The following is an 18,012-nucleotide window of genomic DNA, read 5'->3' on the forward strand; positions in this document are numbered from 1 at the left end:
ATACTGCAGACTAAAAATCTAGATCCATGGTGATCTTGTGTGCTGTGAGAATCTTCTTTGGGTTTTAATCCCCAGGAATTCTTCATGAAATACAGTAACAACAGAGAATTTACTGTTTGATGGATGTCAGTTTTATCATATACTGACAGAGGATTCACATTCTCTGATGGGTTTTAAGCAGTGTGGAAGCATGGAAGGGTCTTTTCTGCAGCATAAAGTGAACTTGTAACTTGTTAGCCTTGAATACTGTGCTGTACTCACGGTACTGAAGTAGTCAAACTGCAGAAATTTCAAGAGAAAGATCTCTGCTGCATCTTATTAGAGTTCTTCCACATTAAGGGAAGCAGACTTGCTTGTTAAAAATCAGTCTTTGAATCATCTAATTATGCCTGCTTTCTTTTCTACTGTTAATTTTATTTCTCTGTGGTCTACAGTTCTGTCACTGTACTGCTGGATTTCGGGGACAGCAACAGTGCATACCTCAGCTCCAAAGCTTCTGTACCATTCACCCATTTTTTGAGATCTCTTTTCCCAAGACCATAATAAACAGAAAGGTCATGGTTACCTCTAGGTCTTGCAGAAATGCTTTGGGAAAGTGGGAAGAATGATTCATAATGTTTAGGATGCTTCTAGGGTGTTTTTTTTTACTATCGCTGTTCTTTAATAGCCAAGAACAGTGCTCTGCTGTGGACAGGTTGGTACCTAGGTCACCAGATGATGTTGTCTTTACTTAGTGTATCTAACTGGAGAATCTCCAAGCAGCACCTCTCAGTGGGCAGGAATTCAGAATTTCTGGAAGTCTGTTACAGGTTTCATTTTACTTAACTTCGTCTCGAGGACTAGTTCTTCTGAAGTCAGGACAGTACAAAATTTCTTTTTAATCATGCCTAGGGGAAATGCTGTCTGCCTTGTTTATGGGTCTTTCAGATGACTCTGAAAATACAAATGTAAATTTGTATTCAGTGATTAATTGCACTGTATTACGTAACACTCTAAAAATGCTGTCTGCATAGGCTGTGCATCTTAGGAAGAAAAAGAACAGGGGAAGCTTAGTTTTGATACCAACTTCATGTGAACCTGAGTGAAATGTTAGGTGTGATTTGTGGTCAGACAGATATTTATTGTTATTAAAAATGCTTATTAGTGATTTAGAAAAAAGCAAACCAGACAGAAGCTAGAACTGAAATTAAGATCTCTTTAGCAAATCAGTAGAGGTTATGGGAAGATTATAGAGTGAATAGTTGGCCAATTTAGAAGGCAAGTGAATGTATTCATGTGTGAATAATTGCTTTTATAATAGTTTGAGTTAGAGAAACTGAGTTCTATAAAGCAGGATTTTTCTGACAGTAGTATTTCCACTGCCTCTGGCACAAATACTGCCAAAAGACTGGGTATCAGTGGGGAGATTTCTAATGACTAGTTTTAAAAGGAGTAATTGAAAAGGTGTTAAGGCATTGAGTTGCAAGTGTATGCACTGTGTTCATTTTAAACAAAGTTCAAACAAAATTTTTCTTCTGTAAATAACTGTCTCATTCTGTTGCCTACAGGAAGCTGATACTGTGTCATGACTCATACTGACTAGAAAATAAAAAGTTTGGTGCCTGCTCTTGATAGTTTACAGTCTTTTAAAATACATTAAGGTAGTGAAGATGTGATTTCAGGTTAAGTTTATTTTTTAGCAGCAATCTGTTAACCCATTAGTTCTCCCCACTGACCCTTTGCATCAGTTTTGCATTAGTTTTACCCTGTGGTAGCTCTTTCATCCTTCTAAAATCATAATCAACTGTCCTGTAGAATTCAGTTTCCTGCCTTTTTATTCCTAGTGAATATAAAGGGGACCAATATAGGTGATGGTGTCAGTGTCTACAGTTTGTCAGATCGTTCTCTGGTCCATTAAACACTTCTCCTGCTTGTACCACTCCCTTAAATTTACTGGGGGAATTAAGCAGGGCAGAAAGACTGGTAGTGTTTTTTGTTGATTTTTTTTTTTTTGGTTGTTGGTGGTGGTGTTGTATTCCTTGCCCAACTTTTCACTCATTTAGGTGCTTGACTCTGTGTAAAAGAAAAATCTTTGTAATAACAGTGTTTTGGTTGCTAAGGATCTGGAACCAGAATTTCCTCTCTCATCCCAAAAGACATTGCTGCCTCACTTTTTGTTGTTGCTTTGTCCTAATTAAAAACAGGAGTAAAAAACAACATGCATAATGTTTGTTCAAAAATACTGCACAAGACACTGAGATAGCTGGGCTTGCTGACTCTCACTTGGGAAAGAATTGAAATTTAATGAGATGGGTAATATAAGGATTAATTCCATTTTGCTTTAAAGTGATTTCTCTCACACCTAAGAATTTTAGGAATGTACTTGTGTATTTGGTCAAATTATGGATTTTCATCCCAGATGGAACTCACAGTGTGGACAGAAGGGATGTGCCAGTAAATATTTGAAGTACAATAAAAGATGTCAAATGTACTTCACAATGTATCTGATATATCTATCTGAATTACAGCAAAGTCTGCCAAAACAGCCAAAAATCATTGTATCTTTAAAAATGTCAACTTATTTATACATTTAGCATGTACTAGATTTCCTTTGAAACATTTGTACTCTCCTTCTGTGTTTTATTTACCCATATTTGGTGTTGCACTGAGGCTCAATCCATTGTCTAATAATAGGATTATTTTTATTTTTGTCTGTAAGTTTACATTTCCCTGTTTAGTTTCAGATTTGCTGCTTCAGTGATTAGTGAAAATTTCTTGCACAATCTAGGGAAAAAAAATTCATGAACTCCTAAAAAGTTATGTGAGTAGGTTGTAGTTCATCATCAATAAAAGAGTGACACTCACTGTAGAAGTCACTATCAAATCCTGAATATGGCTGAAAAAAGGGGATATTTCCCCCCTCAAATCTTGCACTTCCTCATAAAGATTATTTGTAACAATAAATATACATTCCAAGTGAGACTGTTTTTATTGCAGTGTGATTGTATCTTTAGATAACTTTAAAAGGTTAAGGTTTACTGCTAATATAGTTGTTAAACTACCTGCTTACATACAGCACTCATGGGGAGAAGTTCTGAAGTACAACTGTGCTTCTGAGTGGCTGTGAATTAATTCTCAACACTTGTACCTGCATAGTGCTTGTATCTTCAAAGCAAGATCTTTGTAACTCAGTGTGTGGTTGGCAGACACAGGTGCAGGGCTTAATACCCCATAAATCAAAGCAACTTAGAAATATAAAGAATATTATGGAGGTGCTCCGCATAAGAGGTCTCTTCAAAATGGAAGGAAATTTGTCAGTCTCTGGTTACTGTTGGCTATGATTTTCACTTATAGTAGTTGGCCACAACTTAAGCAATTTTGAAAAAATAGAACAGTCTTTATCATTGCTTGGATTTGAACATAGAAGCTTCACTTTTCCCCTGTCTTCTTTGGTCTTCTGAGCTGTGTCAAGTTAGTACTTTTGGAAGGGATGTTGACAATAGTATTAGGTTTGAATGGTCTTCCTTCTGCATTTGCTCATCAAATTACAAATGTGCCCCAAAGTCTTTAGAGTGATACCTTAGTTGTATCTCACTTGCAGATAGGTTAATAAAATAAAATGGCCTTTCTAAAAAATATAAAATGTATAAAAAAATGTAAATGTGAAATGAAAAATGTAATTTTTCAAAGGCACAGAAAACACAACTAAGAAATAAGAAAAAAGTAAAATTTCATGGAGAAATAATGAAAAAAGGATCACATGCCTATGTTGCTTCAAGTTGAGTCATGCAATATGGCCCTCACAGCTGACTGGTTGGAGTAACAGGTTGGTTCCGAGACTTCCTCATGTCCTTCCAACCTGAATAATTCTATGAAACCATGGATTGCACTTTCATTTGTTTTATTGTATAATCATTTCAAATCACTGATGAGCTAAAAAGGGAAAAAATGAGACTGACTGTCTTTAGAGTCCACATTACCCAAATGAGTTACCCAAATTACTACAAACTACTACAACTACTACTGTTTAGCTGTTTTAGTAGGAATTTCTTGTTTCCATAGTTTAGGAATTGAGTGGATGACTGAGTTCCACTCGTTAGACTTCTAAAATTCCTTGCTACCTCTAATTTGCTTGCATTCAAATCAACAGACAGCTTATTTTTCCTTGAAGAGTGAAGATACTTGATTGCCTCACACAGCACCATATTTTTATATCCTGGCCTCTTTACTGAGGGGTACCTGTGCATCTAAAAGTGTTTGTGTGTTTGTTTTCAGTTCGAATAAGGAGAAAATCCAGACGGCGCTCACAGTGGGGCAAAGGCATTATTAAAAAGAGGAAAGTCAATAATTTAAAGAAAGATGAAGATGATGCAAAGTTTGCTGATGATGAAAATCATGGTGAGGACAGTAAATTGCTGGAAAATGGAGAGCTAGAGATCAGCACTGACTGCATTGAGGAGAATGGAGAGGAAACAGGAGACCTCTCTATGACAAATGATGAATCCTCTTGTGATATTATGGATATAGATGCAGAGCAGAGGCTTAACAATGGGACATCAGGAAAGGAAAACAATTTTGCATCCACAGAAGAAGAGAGCTCAAATGAATCCCTATTAATAACTGATAGTATTACCCTGGGTGCTGAGAAGGATTTAAGGAAGGACTCTACGTTGAAAGGGGACTGTGTGAATGGAGAGACGTCTGTACACAGCTCCGAAGGTGTACCTCTTCCAGCCTGTCATAATGGTAAAGTAGAATCACTTGCTGTTTCACCCTGTGACAACAGTGATTGGTCTAGTAACAAGCAAAAATCTTTATCTGAAGATCAGCCAAAGGAGAAAATGGAAGCTTCCAGTGGAAGTCAAGGAAGTGATCTGGTGAAAGCTGAGTTACCACATTGCAGCAATAATGAGAAAACACTACAGAGCACAGACATTGAAACTAAAGATGCTGAAGCAGATAAAGAAGGTATAGCTTGTTTTCCATGTTTCTGTCTTTATCTCAGTGTCCAAGTTAATGTGTGTATTTTTCACTGTAATATATTATGTTACAATTATTATAATATAGTAATATCTTATTAATTGCTGACTATTTATTTGAAACTCTTAATATACTTACAGCATTTAATTCCACATAGAGAAATTAAAAGTGCAATCTTGGCTTGCTGTATTTTTATCTTAGGCAAGAAAGTTATCTCCACACTAACACTACTCTGTTCATATTTGTCAGCTTTGTGGGAAATAGTGAGGTAACGTTAAAGCAATAATTAAATATTTAAAAATATTATAAATAGCGATAAATATAATACATATTTTGATTTGTATATTCTGTCTGATTTATATTTTGATCTACATGATAGATATTGACTGGTTTTGTTAGAAAATATGATAATAGTATCATTGATATTGAGTAAAAAATGCATAGAAATAAAGAATTTATTCCTTTAAAAACTTGCTCGTAGCTAAAGTTGAAGAGTAACTCAGTTTAACTCAGCAAAAGCCAGATTGTTGTTTATCTGTTGGAGAAGGTATCTGGCTTTGGAGTCACACTGAACAGAATACAGTGCAGGAGAAAGATAAGAGAAGAAGAAGGAAAATCCTGGTGGTGTATAAAAGAAGGGGCCATGTCCTTTGAAGACAAGAGAGATGGTTTCCTCAGGGAACAGAAATAGAATCCTTATACATGATTGCCTTTTTAATGAGCTTTCAGAATTATCTGAAAGAATGAAATCTTTACTTCAAAAGTTAGCACTGAAATTTACAAAGTAAATGAGCTTTAATGAGAGATCTGAATTATGAGAAGATTACTGTGTACATGTTTGCTGTGTTTGTACATACATATTTTCTCTAAGGGTAAGGAGAATAATACAAGAAAGGTTCTAGGAATATCACAAGAAGAGCATGATGTGTTAAGAGCCTTTACATTTCTGAAGTTGGTAGGTGAGTTGTGTATGCTTTAGGATGGTTATAATAGCAGGGATCTTCAGAAGAAAAGACATTTTAAATAGTTGAGGAGAAAAATAGTGAATGAATGTAGGGAGTATATAAGAAGATGGGAAATTATTTTGTTCTTTGCAACAGGGTTGGCCAATAGCTTGAATACAAAGCTGGAAGAAAACAGAAATGTGTAACAAAAGCATGAGGTTTGAAGTAGAGCAGATGTTGAAATACTGTGGTGATGAAGCCATAGGATGCTTTAGAGAGAAAAATGAGGATTTGTTTCACTTGAGCAGAATTTCAGCATTTTCTTAGTGTGTGAATTTGTCTTTAAAGTTGTTTAATTTGTTGTTGGATATGATGAGAAAACTCTTAGTGGAATTCAGTTTTCATTCAAAAATGAAAGTTGGCACTTTGGAGTTGGATTTCAAAAATTGCCAGTTTTGTGTGTGTCTTCTGACTGTGGGCTTGTGCACCTGTGAACATTCAGAATTCGGCAAAGGTGATGGATAATGTGCACTGCTACAGTCTTGCTTGATTCAAAATGACCCAAAAAAACAACCAAGCAAAATCAAACTGAAGTAAAGAAACATTGGCTGCATTTTGTGGGACTGACAGTGCTGAGAATTGTTTTTCAAATTACAGGTTTGTTCAAAAGCAAGAAAACACGAAAAGTTGCTGTGGAGCAGTCAAAGCCCACAAGTTTGGAGCAGGTTCCAGAGGAACCTTCAGATCCCTTACTCTCTGTGGTTGTTGACCATGACAGACTAAAGGTAACAGAACTAAAAAATTAAATTGAACTATTAGCAGACTCCATGAAAAAAGCTTCCTTTGTGTGTTCTGAAGCAACATTTCCTTTAGTTTTGACTGCAAACAAGTATTATAATGGTAGTGACCTTTGGAAATGATTTGTCAGTCAGTGTTTTGTGGATGAAAAGTTAATAAAACTACTGAAATCCTTACTTGTCCCATCATTACTACCCTTATAATCCAGTAATGACACAGCAGTCCACTCTTTTAATTGCCATTTTTGCAGGTACTCATATGTGTTAATTGGCTGTGCCAGGTACCAAGAAACTGCTGGGTGCCTGGTAATTGGGAGTTAACATCATCTTTTCCTGTATAGGTATACTTGGTGGAGAAAACTTAGTGGATTGGAAAGCACAATTTGTGTTGATGTTTTGACTGCTAGTTAATTTTCTTTCAGTTTTTTTTAAGCAAAGTTACAACAAAATTTGCTCTCTTCTGTTGTAAAAAGTAACTTGATCTACTATGACCTATGAAATTTAGATCCCATTTTCTGTGTAGTAAAAATGATAATCTCTTTGGAAACCATAGAATTGTTATGACAGGAGAAGAAAAACCATCTTAAATGTCACTCTTTGCTACTATGTAAAATACTTTCACCTTTGTTACGAGAAATTTTACATGTGTTGTGTCGTCCTTCTAACCCCTTCTCTTTCTTTGTTCTGTTTATCTACATTTGGAAGTCCAAATGTTTTCATGTGATGGTGCTGTTTTTCCCTGTCAGTATAAGTTCTTAAAAATGTCTGGTTTAGCCATCAAAGCAGTTTTTAGGGTTTGCTTTGTTACAATGACTGACCAAGATGAGATAGGATGAAGTAACATTCCAAAAGAATGAACATTGCCCCAGCTTTACTGAGTAAAGAATCTTAAGAAGAAAAGTGTGGGTGTAAACAGAGAAATGAAAAGAGACGTCAAGTTCTTTTTGTATTAACATTGAAGCAGTAGCCTTGCTGATAGCCAGGTGTGGTACCCAGGTTTCATTTGTATGTATCTCTTTGAAGGAGGGCTTCAGAGAGACATTGCATTTCTGATTTATCCTTAAATTTTTAAAATAAATTATTCTAGAAACCCACTTAACTTCACCTTTTGTTGTTCCAACAGAAACTGCTTGATGTGGTGGTTAAGAAAAGTGACAACCTGACTGTTGACCAACTTGAGAGATTGTATTCACTCCTCAGTCAATGCATCTACAGACACCGTAGAGACTATGACAAATCACAACTTATAGAGGTGATGTTGTACAGCATCTTTTATTCTTTATCTGAATATTGTGAGATAGGCTTTTCAGAAACTGTTAATCTGTCAATTTATTGTTCTACCTAGCAGGCAAAACCTTTAATACACTTTGAAGGAGGTACCTGTAAAAAGAAAAAAGCTTAGTACAGTAACTAAAAACTGGTAGTTTCTAAGAATGCTTTCTGCAGAAGAGGATTAAGAATTTAACCTAAAAAAAAAGGAGGAAAAAGGGGAGAGAATGCAGCAGCATGAAAAGCACATGCTAGCACAGTAAAATGGAGTAGAAGCAGTTTCCCAATGTGTGGCAAGACTAACAGTGGATGTGAAGTGGTGATTTCACAGGCAACCTGACCTGGTGTTGCTGCAGTTGCCCTTAATTGCGTGGGTATAACTCGGCCAGACTCCCCTCTGGTCCATGCAGTTTGCAGAGTCTGACTTTCATACAGGGCCTTAGAAGTGTGAACACTCTCTTGATCAGTAAGTACAGTCTTGGGAAGGTCAGTGCTGCATGGTGGAAGCCAGGTGTCTGCTTTGCCATCATCCTTTGTCACTGAAGTGTTTGCCCTCCAAGGCCTCCTGTACATCAACAGCAAATTGGTCATTTCACCATTGGCACAGGCTGATGCCAGCTCTGGGTGTGCATTTCCTCCATCACCACTGTTCTAACTGCAGAGGGGTTTGGATCAGCTTGCTGATAACCAGCCCTGCTGAGAAAAGGACAACAATTGCTACTTTCCAGTTGGAAAGCACTGAGCACTAAATATTTTTCTCCATGAATAATTTACAGCAAAACCTGGAAAAGCCATAGTAGGAGGTTTTGTAGAGCTCCTGCAGAATACATCTCAAACCGTTTTCATGCTATCCCCTGCCATCTTCACCTAAAAATGTGTTGAAAGTCTGTGCAAGATGTTAGGTAGATTAAAAAGGCATTTGTCCAGCAGGAGCATGTAAAGACCAATCTTTATTTTGATTTTCCAAACTGTGCAGACATGTGATTACAGCTGGGTCAGCAACAGCATAAGTGTGCAGTAAGACTTGAACTCATGCAGTGTGCCACTGCAGTGCTTTCCTAATATATATTGAGCACATTAATTATATAAGTGACCCTAATAAGCCTTGATTTTCTCATGGACTGTCATAGTGGAGTGCTTTTCTGCATTAATACTTCTTTAATGAGTTCCTTCTTTTACCATATTTTGCTAGCAGATAGCAGCTAATAAACAGAAACATCTGTTTTCATATATTTATTTGTTCAGATTAAAACCAGTATCACAGTAAGTACTACTATGTAAAGTAACTCTATTTCTGTTTCTCTGTATTTATGAATAGTTAATGGTCTGTGTCTCTTGCAGGAGATGGAAAGAACAGTTCATGTGTTTGAAACATTCCTGTGAACTCGTCAAGATGGGTGGGTTTTTCCTCTCAAACTGCTCATGGGAGAGCAGTCCTCTGAGCCATTCAGTTTCCATTTGCACCAAGTATGTGCAGAGCCTTGGTCTTAAGTGCTCTCTCTTTCTGTTTCTGTTGAATTTGGTGCTATTGTCTCAGGTACCTGAAACCAACCAGCCTACAAGAACCAAACGGAACTTCATATAGTTGTATCTGATATAAATAAAGCATACAATGCCACAGCTTGGAGATTTTTGGTGCTACAGAAACTGTTCTCATTCCTGCTCTTGTTCACTCTACATGCATTATCTTTGGGGAAACTTCAGGCAAAGTGAAGACCAACACATACAAGAGGACTGGAAAGAGCAGATCTAAGTTGAATATTTTTAAACAGGCAACCTTTTTTATTTTTTTTTTTCCAATTTTTCTCTTCTCTGGGGTTATGGACAAAAAAAATCTGTCCTAAAGAAGGCAGTGATGCATTGTGGTAGGAATCTTGAGTAACTGGATGTACAGTAATTTGAAGATGAGGCTCTCTAGAACTGCCTTTAATGTGCCTTTTAGTCAATTGAGAAAGATAAGGCTAAGCAATTTGTTTGGATTATAGCAAATGGCAATGTTAGAAAGCTGTCTGCAGAATGAAGATCTCCAAAAGGAGGAATTATATTCTCTTCATTGGATGGCAAACAGTATTATGGTTCTATAATGCCTGTCTTACTCTACAGAACTAAACTAAGACACACTGAAAAAGCCACATACTTTACCAAAATGGTGAAATTCCTTTTTCATTGGTATATATTTTGTTTTAGAAACAAGTTACACAGTGAAACTCTTCTGTGTTGCTAAAAATGAAGCATTTTCCCACCATGTCCTTGTTTTCCAGTGTGAGTTCTCTAAGGAAAACAAGGTTAATACTGGCAGGTTTTGTTGGGAAGGTCTGTGTTTGTAATACAGCTCGGACTGTGCAGTGCAGGCAAGAACACACTATAGTTGGTCAAAGTCCTGGAGCCCAACTTCAGTTGAAAATAAAACTTCTCTTAGGTTTCACAAGTTGTTCTGTGCAAAGATTGTTACTGTGGGGAGGATTGGAAGAGAGCCTTTCGAATCCATCTTTTCTTAGAGTTCTCTGGGCTGGAATTGTGTAGGTCAACACTTTTCCTTTCTGGCAACTGGAGAGAACAGTCTAGGCAGTTTTTCTGTTTTATCACAGGCTCGGTATTAGAACATTACCTGGGCTGGTTTATGTCACACCCATGTGGAAAGTGTTGTAGAGCAGTTGGCTGGTGTTCCCATCGTGAACCATTCATTGTGACTGTCCCTACGTAGCTGCAGAAGTGTCTGTCCAGAAATATGCAAAGCAGTGTGATTGGTTTTTAAACAGAGAAAACAGACTACTGCAGAGATACTGAGCTACCTCAGCTTTTTGTATTTTAGTTACCACCAGTGTTTATGGAGGACTGTAATCACGCTGCTCCTGTGTACAAACCCAGGCTTAGGGACTTGTCTCCACCTCTACGGCTCATCCCAGGGTAGTGCTGCAGAGAGAGGAACGTGGGCCTTGGGCTGCTGCAGCAATCCAGTGTGCTTTGTCCATTCTGCTTAAACATCACTCTGTCTTAGAGCATTTTCTCCCCCAGATGCCACTGTTTTTCTTCATAGGTAATGGCAGAAAAAGGTTTTAAGCATTCATGTATATCTAGTTACACCTAAATGCAACCCATGCAGAAACACTGTATTTTTTAGGTGGGAAAGTGCGATTAAAAACAACAAAAACAAGCAGAAAACACATTTTAAATGAGATTCTTTGATCTCAGATTTGATTATGGGATTTTTTTCCATGTTTCATTTAGTATTTATTAGCATCATACCTGTTTGAGATATTTATGTGTCTGGTACATTAACAGCATTTTGTATTTTGATGGAAATTGTTACAAACTTTAAGATTTGATTAAATGATATGTAGCAGATTTTTTGTAGCAAGTTTCTGATAAAAGGGTTTTTTGCAAGTCTCAGGTTCTTGCTGCAGAATTTTTTAAAAATATTTATTCCAGTTTCACTTACTCAAAGAAGTTTTTGTTCAAGTAACAGCAGCACTTGTGGAAGATAAAACTGCATTCATTTTTAAGAAGGTAATAAATTTATATAAAATAAAACAGTTGGGAATTTTAGTCACCAGTGAGTGTAAAAAGCAAGTTTAAGCTAATGCCTAGCATTAAAAAAGGTTCTAAAAGGTCAGGTTTCTAAAGGAAAATTTTTACTGTCAGTTGTTGATTGGGAAAAAAATCATTAAGAGGCAACTTTACTAATTGAGGAGCTGCCATGTTGTTTTAGAGAAACGTAGCTAATATCAGATGTTCTAGTGGACAGCTTACCTAAAATGATATACTCGCCTTCTTAGCCCAAATAACCACACTTCAGTTTTTGTTTTCCTTTACAGATGTCTGGTGGTTATAGAGTTAAAACAGCTGTTAATCTATCCATGTGGTCTAAACTTGTTTACTCTTTGTATGTTTTTAATTTTTTTGCCACATAGCACTGGCAAGAGTTTGTACAAATTGACCTCTCTTCCTTGTTTCTTGTTGTGAAAATTGCAAATAAACTCCTGTGTGAGTCCTTGTGCTGGACTCTATGGAATGTGGCTGGCCAGGAGGAGGAGGTTTTTTGGGGGCCTGGGGGGGTGGGGGCTGTTTTGGAGTGATAGAGTTGCTCTTGGGTGATGGCTCTGGAGTTAATTGTATTTGCAAGCTTGAATCTCACCTGTGATTATTTTGTTTTGTTTTGTTTTGTGTCCTCTGTATTGTTACTTGATTTCCTCATATGCCAATGTATTTATAGGAATACTGGGTTTTGTAATATCTTGTCTTCCTTTTTTTTTTTTTTTTTAATTAAGTTGGTGAGTCAGCGCTGGTTTTACCTTCAGTCTCCTGAATGGCAGGTCCTGCAGCTGATAGTCTTTTATTTTGTTTTTGTTTTATTTTGTAATCACAACATAAGCTTGAATTTGGGCTTGTACTTGCATCTTTTGTATCTTGTACATTGGGTTATTTAGACATTGGGGCGTCCTGTTTGGTTTCATTAACGTGTGTCTACTTTGTGGATTAAGTAGACTTCCTTCATCAGCTATGGTATATTTTGGATTCTATAGTTTTATTCAGAATTGTGTTTAAATTGATGTTTTGCATTTTGACTTCATTTTACGTTAGTTTGAAGTAAGTTATTTAATTTTTTTGAACTTCTGGAAATTTTGAACATTTTACTGTAATTTGTAATATAACTGCTGTGAAATACTTGAATAAAGATGACAAGAAAACACAGCTTTAGCTCCTTCAAAATTGTATTTAAAAGAAATGCTGCTTCCTGGCTGAAAACAGTCTTTTCCTAACTAGGCCTTCTTGGTTTTGTAGCTCAGATGTGACAATTTGGGATCTTGCTGTTGAGTTATTTTGAGCAGTTTGCTCTAACTTCTGGTTTCAGTGTTTGTTCATTAGAGAAATGGCTTCTAATTAGAGGTTGTTTTTTTGTTGTTGTTGTTGTTGTTTTTTTTTGTTTTTTTTTTTTTTTAGGTAATACTCTTTCCTTTCTATTTATTATATTTAGCAAAGTTGTTCTTACAACTTTGGATTTGCTTTTTGTTTTGCTTTTTTATAGATGAACTCTTGAGGTGTAGGACACAGAACACCCCTGGACATCTCTCTTTTTCTTTCTGTGTACCTTAAACTGCAGGGCTCCTGGACAAAAGAGTAGTTGAGGAAGGGGGTAGTAAGTAATAACTTAGCTTCATATCTGACTCCAATTCCACTTGTATATATGCAGCTTTGAAAGCACAATTAGATATTAACTTGAATACCTGTTGTACAATAATGAAGTTGATTGCTGGGAGCCTGGGCTCAGCATGGGCAGGTGTGTTTGACCTGAATGGCCTTGCAGGTACCAGCACCATACTTGGGTTTGCAGTCTGAATAAAGGAAGTAGAGTGTGAGGTCTTGTGTCTCTCTTTGTCTTTCAGGAGAGGGAATGGCCATGTTAACAGAGAATAGCTCCAGGTCTGACTTCTGACAGTGGCTGTAAAAATAATCAGTCAAAAGAGACGAAATATTTGGGAACTGACAAAAGGATTCTTGTAAAGATACTTAGTGAATTTTGAGTGGTACTTGACAAGCATGATTTAGTAAGAAATAGTTAGGGTGGGTGTTCCTAAAGCCTTAGCAGATGCTTGTGCAACATTCGTATTTGTCAAGTGTTCACTGCTTAATACTACTTCCTTCTGCTGCTGGTTTCTGCCTTGAATGTAGTTTTGAAATTCAATTTCCCATATTTCCTTAAATTTGCAGTGCTGCACATTCTCTGTTTCCTCCTTAAGCTCTTCATGTAATTTATTTAAATAAATTAAAAATTAAATCCTTTTCTTCTGTATCTTGGGTAGGATTTGGACTTGTAATATATGGGGTTTTAAGCCAGCACTGCATGTGAATAAATTCTGCAAACTAAATCAGTAAACTTATGAACTGATTAATGAAGCCAAACACTTAATTTTTTTTTCCTCCTCCTTTTATGCTTCACTTGTGGTCATGTAACTATTATGTAAAAATGAGGGATTATAAACTTTAACACTAATTAATTCAGCCTCATTCCATTTCTAGGTGAGTCATATTTTTCCAGTGTGATCATTTGCATAGGAAGTATATTTTGCTTGAACCCACTGCCAGTAGATGGTTGTGAGTACTCTGAAATTCCATTTATTTTAGAATTGCATTTGAGTTACGCTACACTGAGCCTTACTTTTATATCAGGAAAACTCCTTTCCCTTTAAAAGAATGTTAAGCAGCTAAGATTTGGAAGGGATTCATCACTTTTAGTGGAATGTTAGTGTGAACCTGGCCATTTGCATTGAGATTGGCTGGTCTGGAATGCTGATGTGGAATAACACAGCTTTGAAGGCTGAGGTGCAGAAGGTGATTCCTCACATCCAGTTACAGGGGTGGGGCAGGCTGGGGGCAGAGGTTGCTCAGGCTCCACATTTGGGGTGTCAGTGATGCAGCCCCCAGGACATGATGGCCAACAGACAAAGTGGGGCTGGTTCTGCTGTGCTGGACTCCTCTGGTTTGCTGGGTTTGCTTCTCCTCCAGCAGTCTGGATTTTGGCAGAGCACATGTGAGAAATGTACAGATCCCTTGGATTGGGTGGCTGCACACCATTTTGTCATCATGGTTTTGTTGTGGAAATGAGAAAATCCTTTTGCCTTGGTATAAAATCTGATTTGTCCCATAACTCAGAGATGCTCGACTGTGTCTATGTGAAAGTAGGAGTTTGGAAGATGACCTGTCCACTTTGGGACTCTGCATTGGGAAGAAGGAAAGACTTAAAGTCAAGTTTCAAAAGGACTCTCTTTGAAACATTTATTCATCAAAGGCAGTGAAACAGAATAGAGAGGATTAATTAATCCTAGAAAATATGTTAAATTTGGACTCATTTAGATTTCTAAGAAGGAATCTTTCTGCTGTAGAAGGAAAAGAAAATAATGTTTTAGCTAAGAACCTATTAGTGATCTCCAAAGCTCCAGCTACAGTTTCATGGTAGAGATCTGGCACTTTTCTGCTGACTTTGTTATACCTTGTAGAATCCTTTCTGTGTGGAGGCTGCCTGGAAGAACAGTGATATCTGATTTTGGTGATAGGAAATTACTGTTTTCTATAGACATTTGAAGTATAATAAAAGCATGTAAGACTACATTTTCATTAAGGAGATTTAACTGGTATAAAGTTAATGTCTCACCTTTGTACTGGGGTTAGACTGCTTCAGAGTCTTGCTTTAAAAGCTAAAGCATGTCCAGCAGGAAAAAAAGCTTTTTATTAAAAATAAAAGGCTTCCTTTTCACAAGATTCAGGACAGCCATGAAAGCACGAGCTGAGCATAAATTTTACAGTGTTAATCTTGTCAATGCATGAGAATAAATTTTGGAATTGGAAATGAGCTGACATCTAATGATGCTTTTAATGTTCAGCAATTTGTTACAAAAATTTGGGTTTATTCACGGGGAATGATGCCAGCAGAAAACACTGGTTTGTTGAATTGGATGCTGTGGCACGTATGATTTAATCTCCTGCATGCCCAGGGCCTGCTGGCATCTGCATGGCTTAACAGTGTTTTTGGGAAAGGCATTTAGTCTGCAGAGTGCATCTGCCCTGCTCTCTGAACTTTTCATGAGTAGTTAAAACTCATGGGTAGAATCACGTGCCTCATTCCTCATTTGTTTCAGTCCAGCTTCAACTTCCAGGCTCTGCTTCTTGTCGTCTCTTGGTGTTTCAGGCTATTCATACCTGGTTTCCCCCCCATGAAGTTACTAATGCACTGTGATCAAGTAGCCTCTCCATCTTTTTTTCTGAAGAACAAGCTTTTTATGGCTCTCACTGCATTTTCTCTAGGCTTTAAGTCAATTTTGTGGCTTTATTCTGCAATAGGTCAATTTTTCAACATCTTCTAAAACATTTGTTCACAGAGAAGAAATTGATGTGATATTCCAGCATAGGTCCCACCAGTGCCATTTATAGAGGCAAAAATCACTGATTCCCATTCCCTGTCCCTCTTTTTGCACATCTAAAGATCAATTTAGGCCTTTTATACCATGAAATTGGGCTGGGAACTCTTGTTGTTTGCCTCTTCTCAGACTTGCAGCTTTCCATGATGCAGTTCTCCATCCCGAATGTCAGCGTTCCCCATTCCCACCTCTCAGAGGTCCTGCTTAGCTTTATGAAAAGAAGTTTTATGGGTCCCAGCCAGGCAGAGGAGCCAGCACCATACATCTGAACTGTTCAGGCCTCATTATCTTTCTCTTGACTAATCTCCTTTTTCACAGGTCTGTGACTAGTGATTTATGTCAACATTTTCCTTCAAGAACTTTGGGAGAAGAGGATTCCCCCATTAGAAACACTCTGGTAGTACCAAATTGAGAATTACTCGAGCAGATTAGGTATTCCTCAATTAATCTGCCTTTTCTTAGCCCATTTAATATTTGCTGTCTGAATACTGTACCATGAGGAAGTTGAAGTATTTTGTCACAAGCTGTTGAAAATCTATTACCTTATCAATCAAATGTGTAATCCTGTCAGAGAATGAGATCAGCTTTGTGTGATACAGCCAATTTTCCAGAAAATCATTGTATTTCTTCTTATCCCTTTGATTCATGATCACTTTAGTTAGATACCATCTTTCCATTTTTACTTGGGCTTGATGTCAGGTGAATGCCCTGTAATTACCCAGTCATTTCACTTGCCCTTTGATAACTGTCACATTATTGGCACTCTCTGAAATACCCCCATGTTATTAAAAATGAATGTCAGCAGGGCAGAGACTTTGTGGAGATAGCTGAGTGTTAGGTTACCTCTGGAATTAAAAACCCTTATCTAGTTGGGAAAGTCTAATAGTCTCTTCATATAGTAAGCAGTCAGGACATATTGATCTCCATAGGGAATTCCACTTGTCAAGGAGTAAACAGAAATATGAGCCATACCCAAGCTTGCCACATTTCAACTCTTAATTTTCCCCAGGAAGGCTATGTGTGGCTTTTTTATGACAAAATCAGAGAATGTTAAGGTTTGGAAGGGACCTTAAACATCATCTAGTCCCAATCTCCTGCCGTGGCAGGGACACCTCCCACTAGACCAGGCTGCTCAAGGCCTTATCCAGCCTGGCTGTGAACACTGCTGGGATTGGGACATCTACAGCATCCCTGGCATCCTGTGCCAGTGTCTCACCACCCTCACAGGAAAGAATTCTTCCCAATATCTAACCTAAATCTCCCTTCTCTCAATTTGTACCCATTTCCCCCCATCCTATCACTACAGTTCCTGTCAAAGAGTCCCTCCCTGAATTCCCTGTAGACCCCCTTCAGTTACTGGAATGTTGCTATGAGGTGTCCTTGTAACCTCCAGGATCAACAGCCTCAGCTTTCTCAGCCTGAAATGTTCCAGTACATAAACAGGGAACTTGCAGAAAAGCTGGGCCTAAATTCAAACAGGTAAAATTGAAATTGATGTAACAGGTAAAGGAGTACTGCATTCACTGGACACAAAAATATATAACTTAGTAGAAGATCATCTCTTTTAATGGAAATAGCTACCAAAATTCCAGTGGGTTTGGCAGTTTAGGCTTGCTTTGTGAGAGCTGATTATTGTTTCTGTGGTAGAGGGACAGTGATTCTGGTGGAGCATCAGGATACTCTTGGAGCATTTGGTGTGTCCCCTTCCCTGCTCAATTCTCTGATCCTTATTTGGATGCTGTCCACCAGCACAGGGACATTGCATTAAAAATTACAGACTGCTTAAGTTCCTAAGATGTGGCAGGGATTGGCACATTTTTACCTGTGAGATGTATTTTCTATTGATATGTATTGTTTTTAATGAGGTGAGAAGCTGATGCTTCTGTAGGACTGTCACAGGTGACCCTAGGTAGGTGTCTGCTCTTTAGCCACAAAAATGTAGAAAAAAGTCACTGATGCTGGACAACAGCAAAGGTTTGATACTGTATTTTGCCAGCATGAATCTTGCTGAGTAGGATATGGGGTATGTATGAACTCCAAAGGAAGAAAGAACACTGCTCAAAACCAACAGATTATGAAATTAAAAGCAGGGAGCCTTTCAAATCTTCATTGTACAGCTCATCACTAGTG

General features: G+C 37.6%; 1 protein-coding gene across 3 annotated transcripts in view; it reads left to right on the forward strand.

Annotated features, from left to right (window-relative positions):
• Nucleotides 1-12,661, forward strand: part of ATAD2B (ATPase family AAA domain containing 2B) — a 73,824-nt gene extending 61,163 nt beyond the window's left edge. For 2 of the 3 annotated variants that reach the window (XM_056486810.1, XM_056486811.1), the window contains exons 25-28: nucleotides 4,255-4,947; nucleotides 6,561-6,688; nucleotides 7,824-7,952; nucleotides 9,311-12,661. In XM_056486810.1, the coding sequence (XP_056342785.1) occupies nucleotides 4,255-4,947; nucleotides 6,561-6,688; nucleotides 7,824-7,952; nucleotides 9,311-9,352 (992 nt within the window). In that variant the 3' untranslated portion in view covers nucleotides 9,353-12,661. The remainder of the gene's footprint in view (nucleotides 1-4,254; nucleotides 4,948-6,560; nucleotides 6,689-7,823; nucleotides 7,953-9,310) is intronic. The other variant, XM_056486813.1, reaches the window with a different exon arrangement.
• Nucleotides 12,662-18,012: the final 5,351 nt, after the last annotated feature.

Source organism: Oenanthe melanoleuca, chromosome 3 (genome assembly GCF_029582105.1).
Source record: "Oenanthe melanoleuca isolate GR-GAL-2019-014 chromosome 3, OMel1.0, whole genome shotgun sequence".
Lineage (NCBI taxonomy): Eukaryota > Metazoa > Chordata > Aves > Passeriformes > Muscicapidae > Oenanthe > Oenanthe melanoleuca.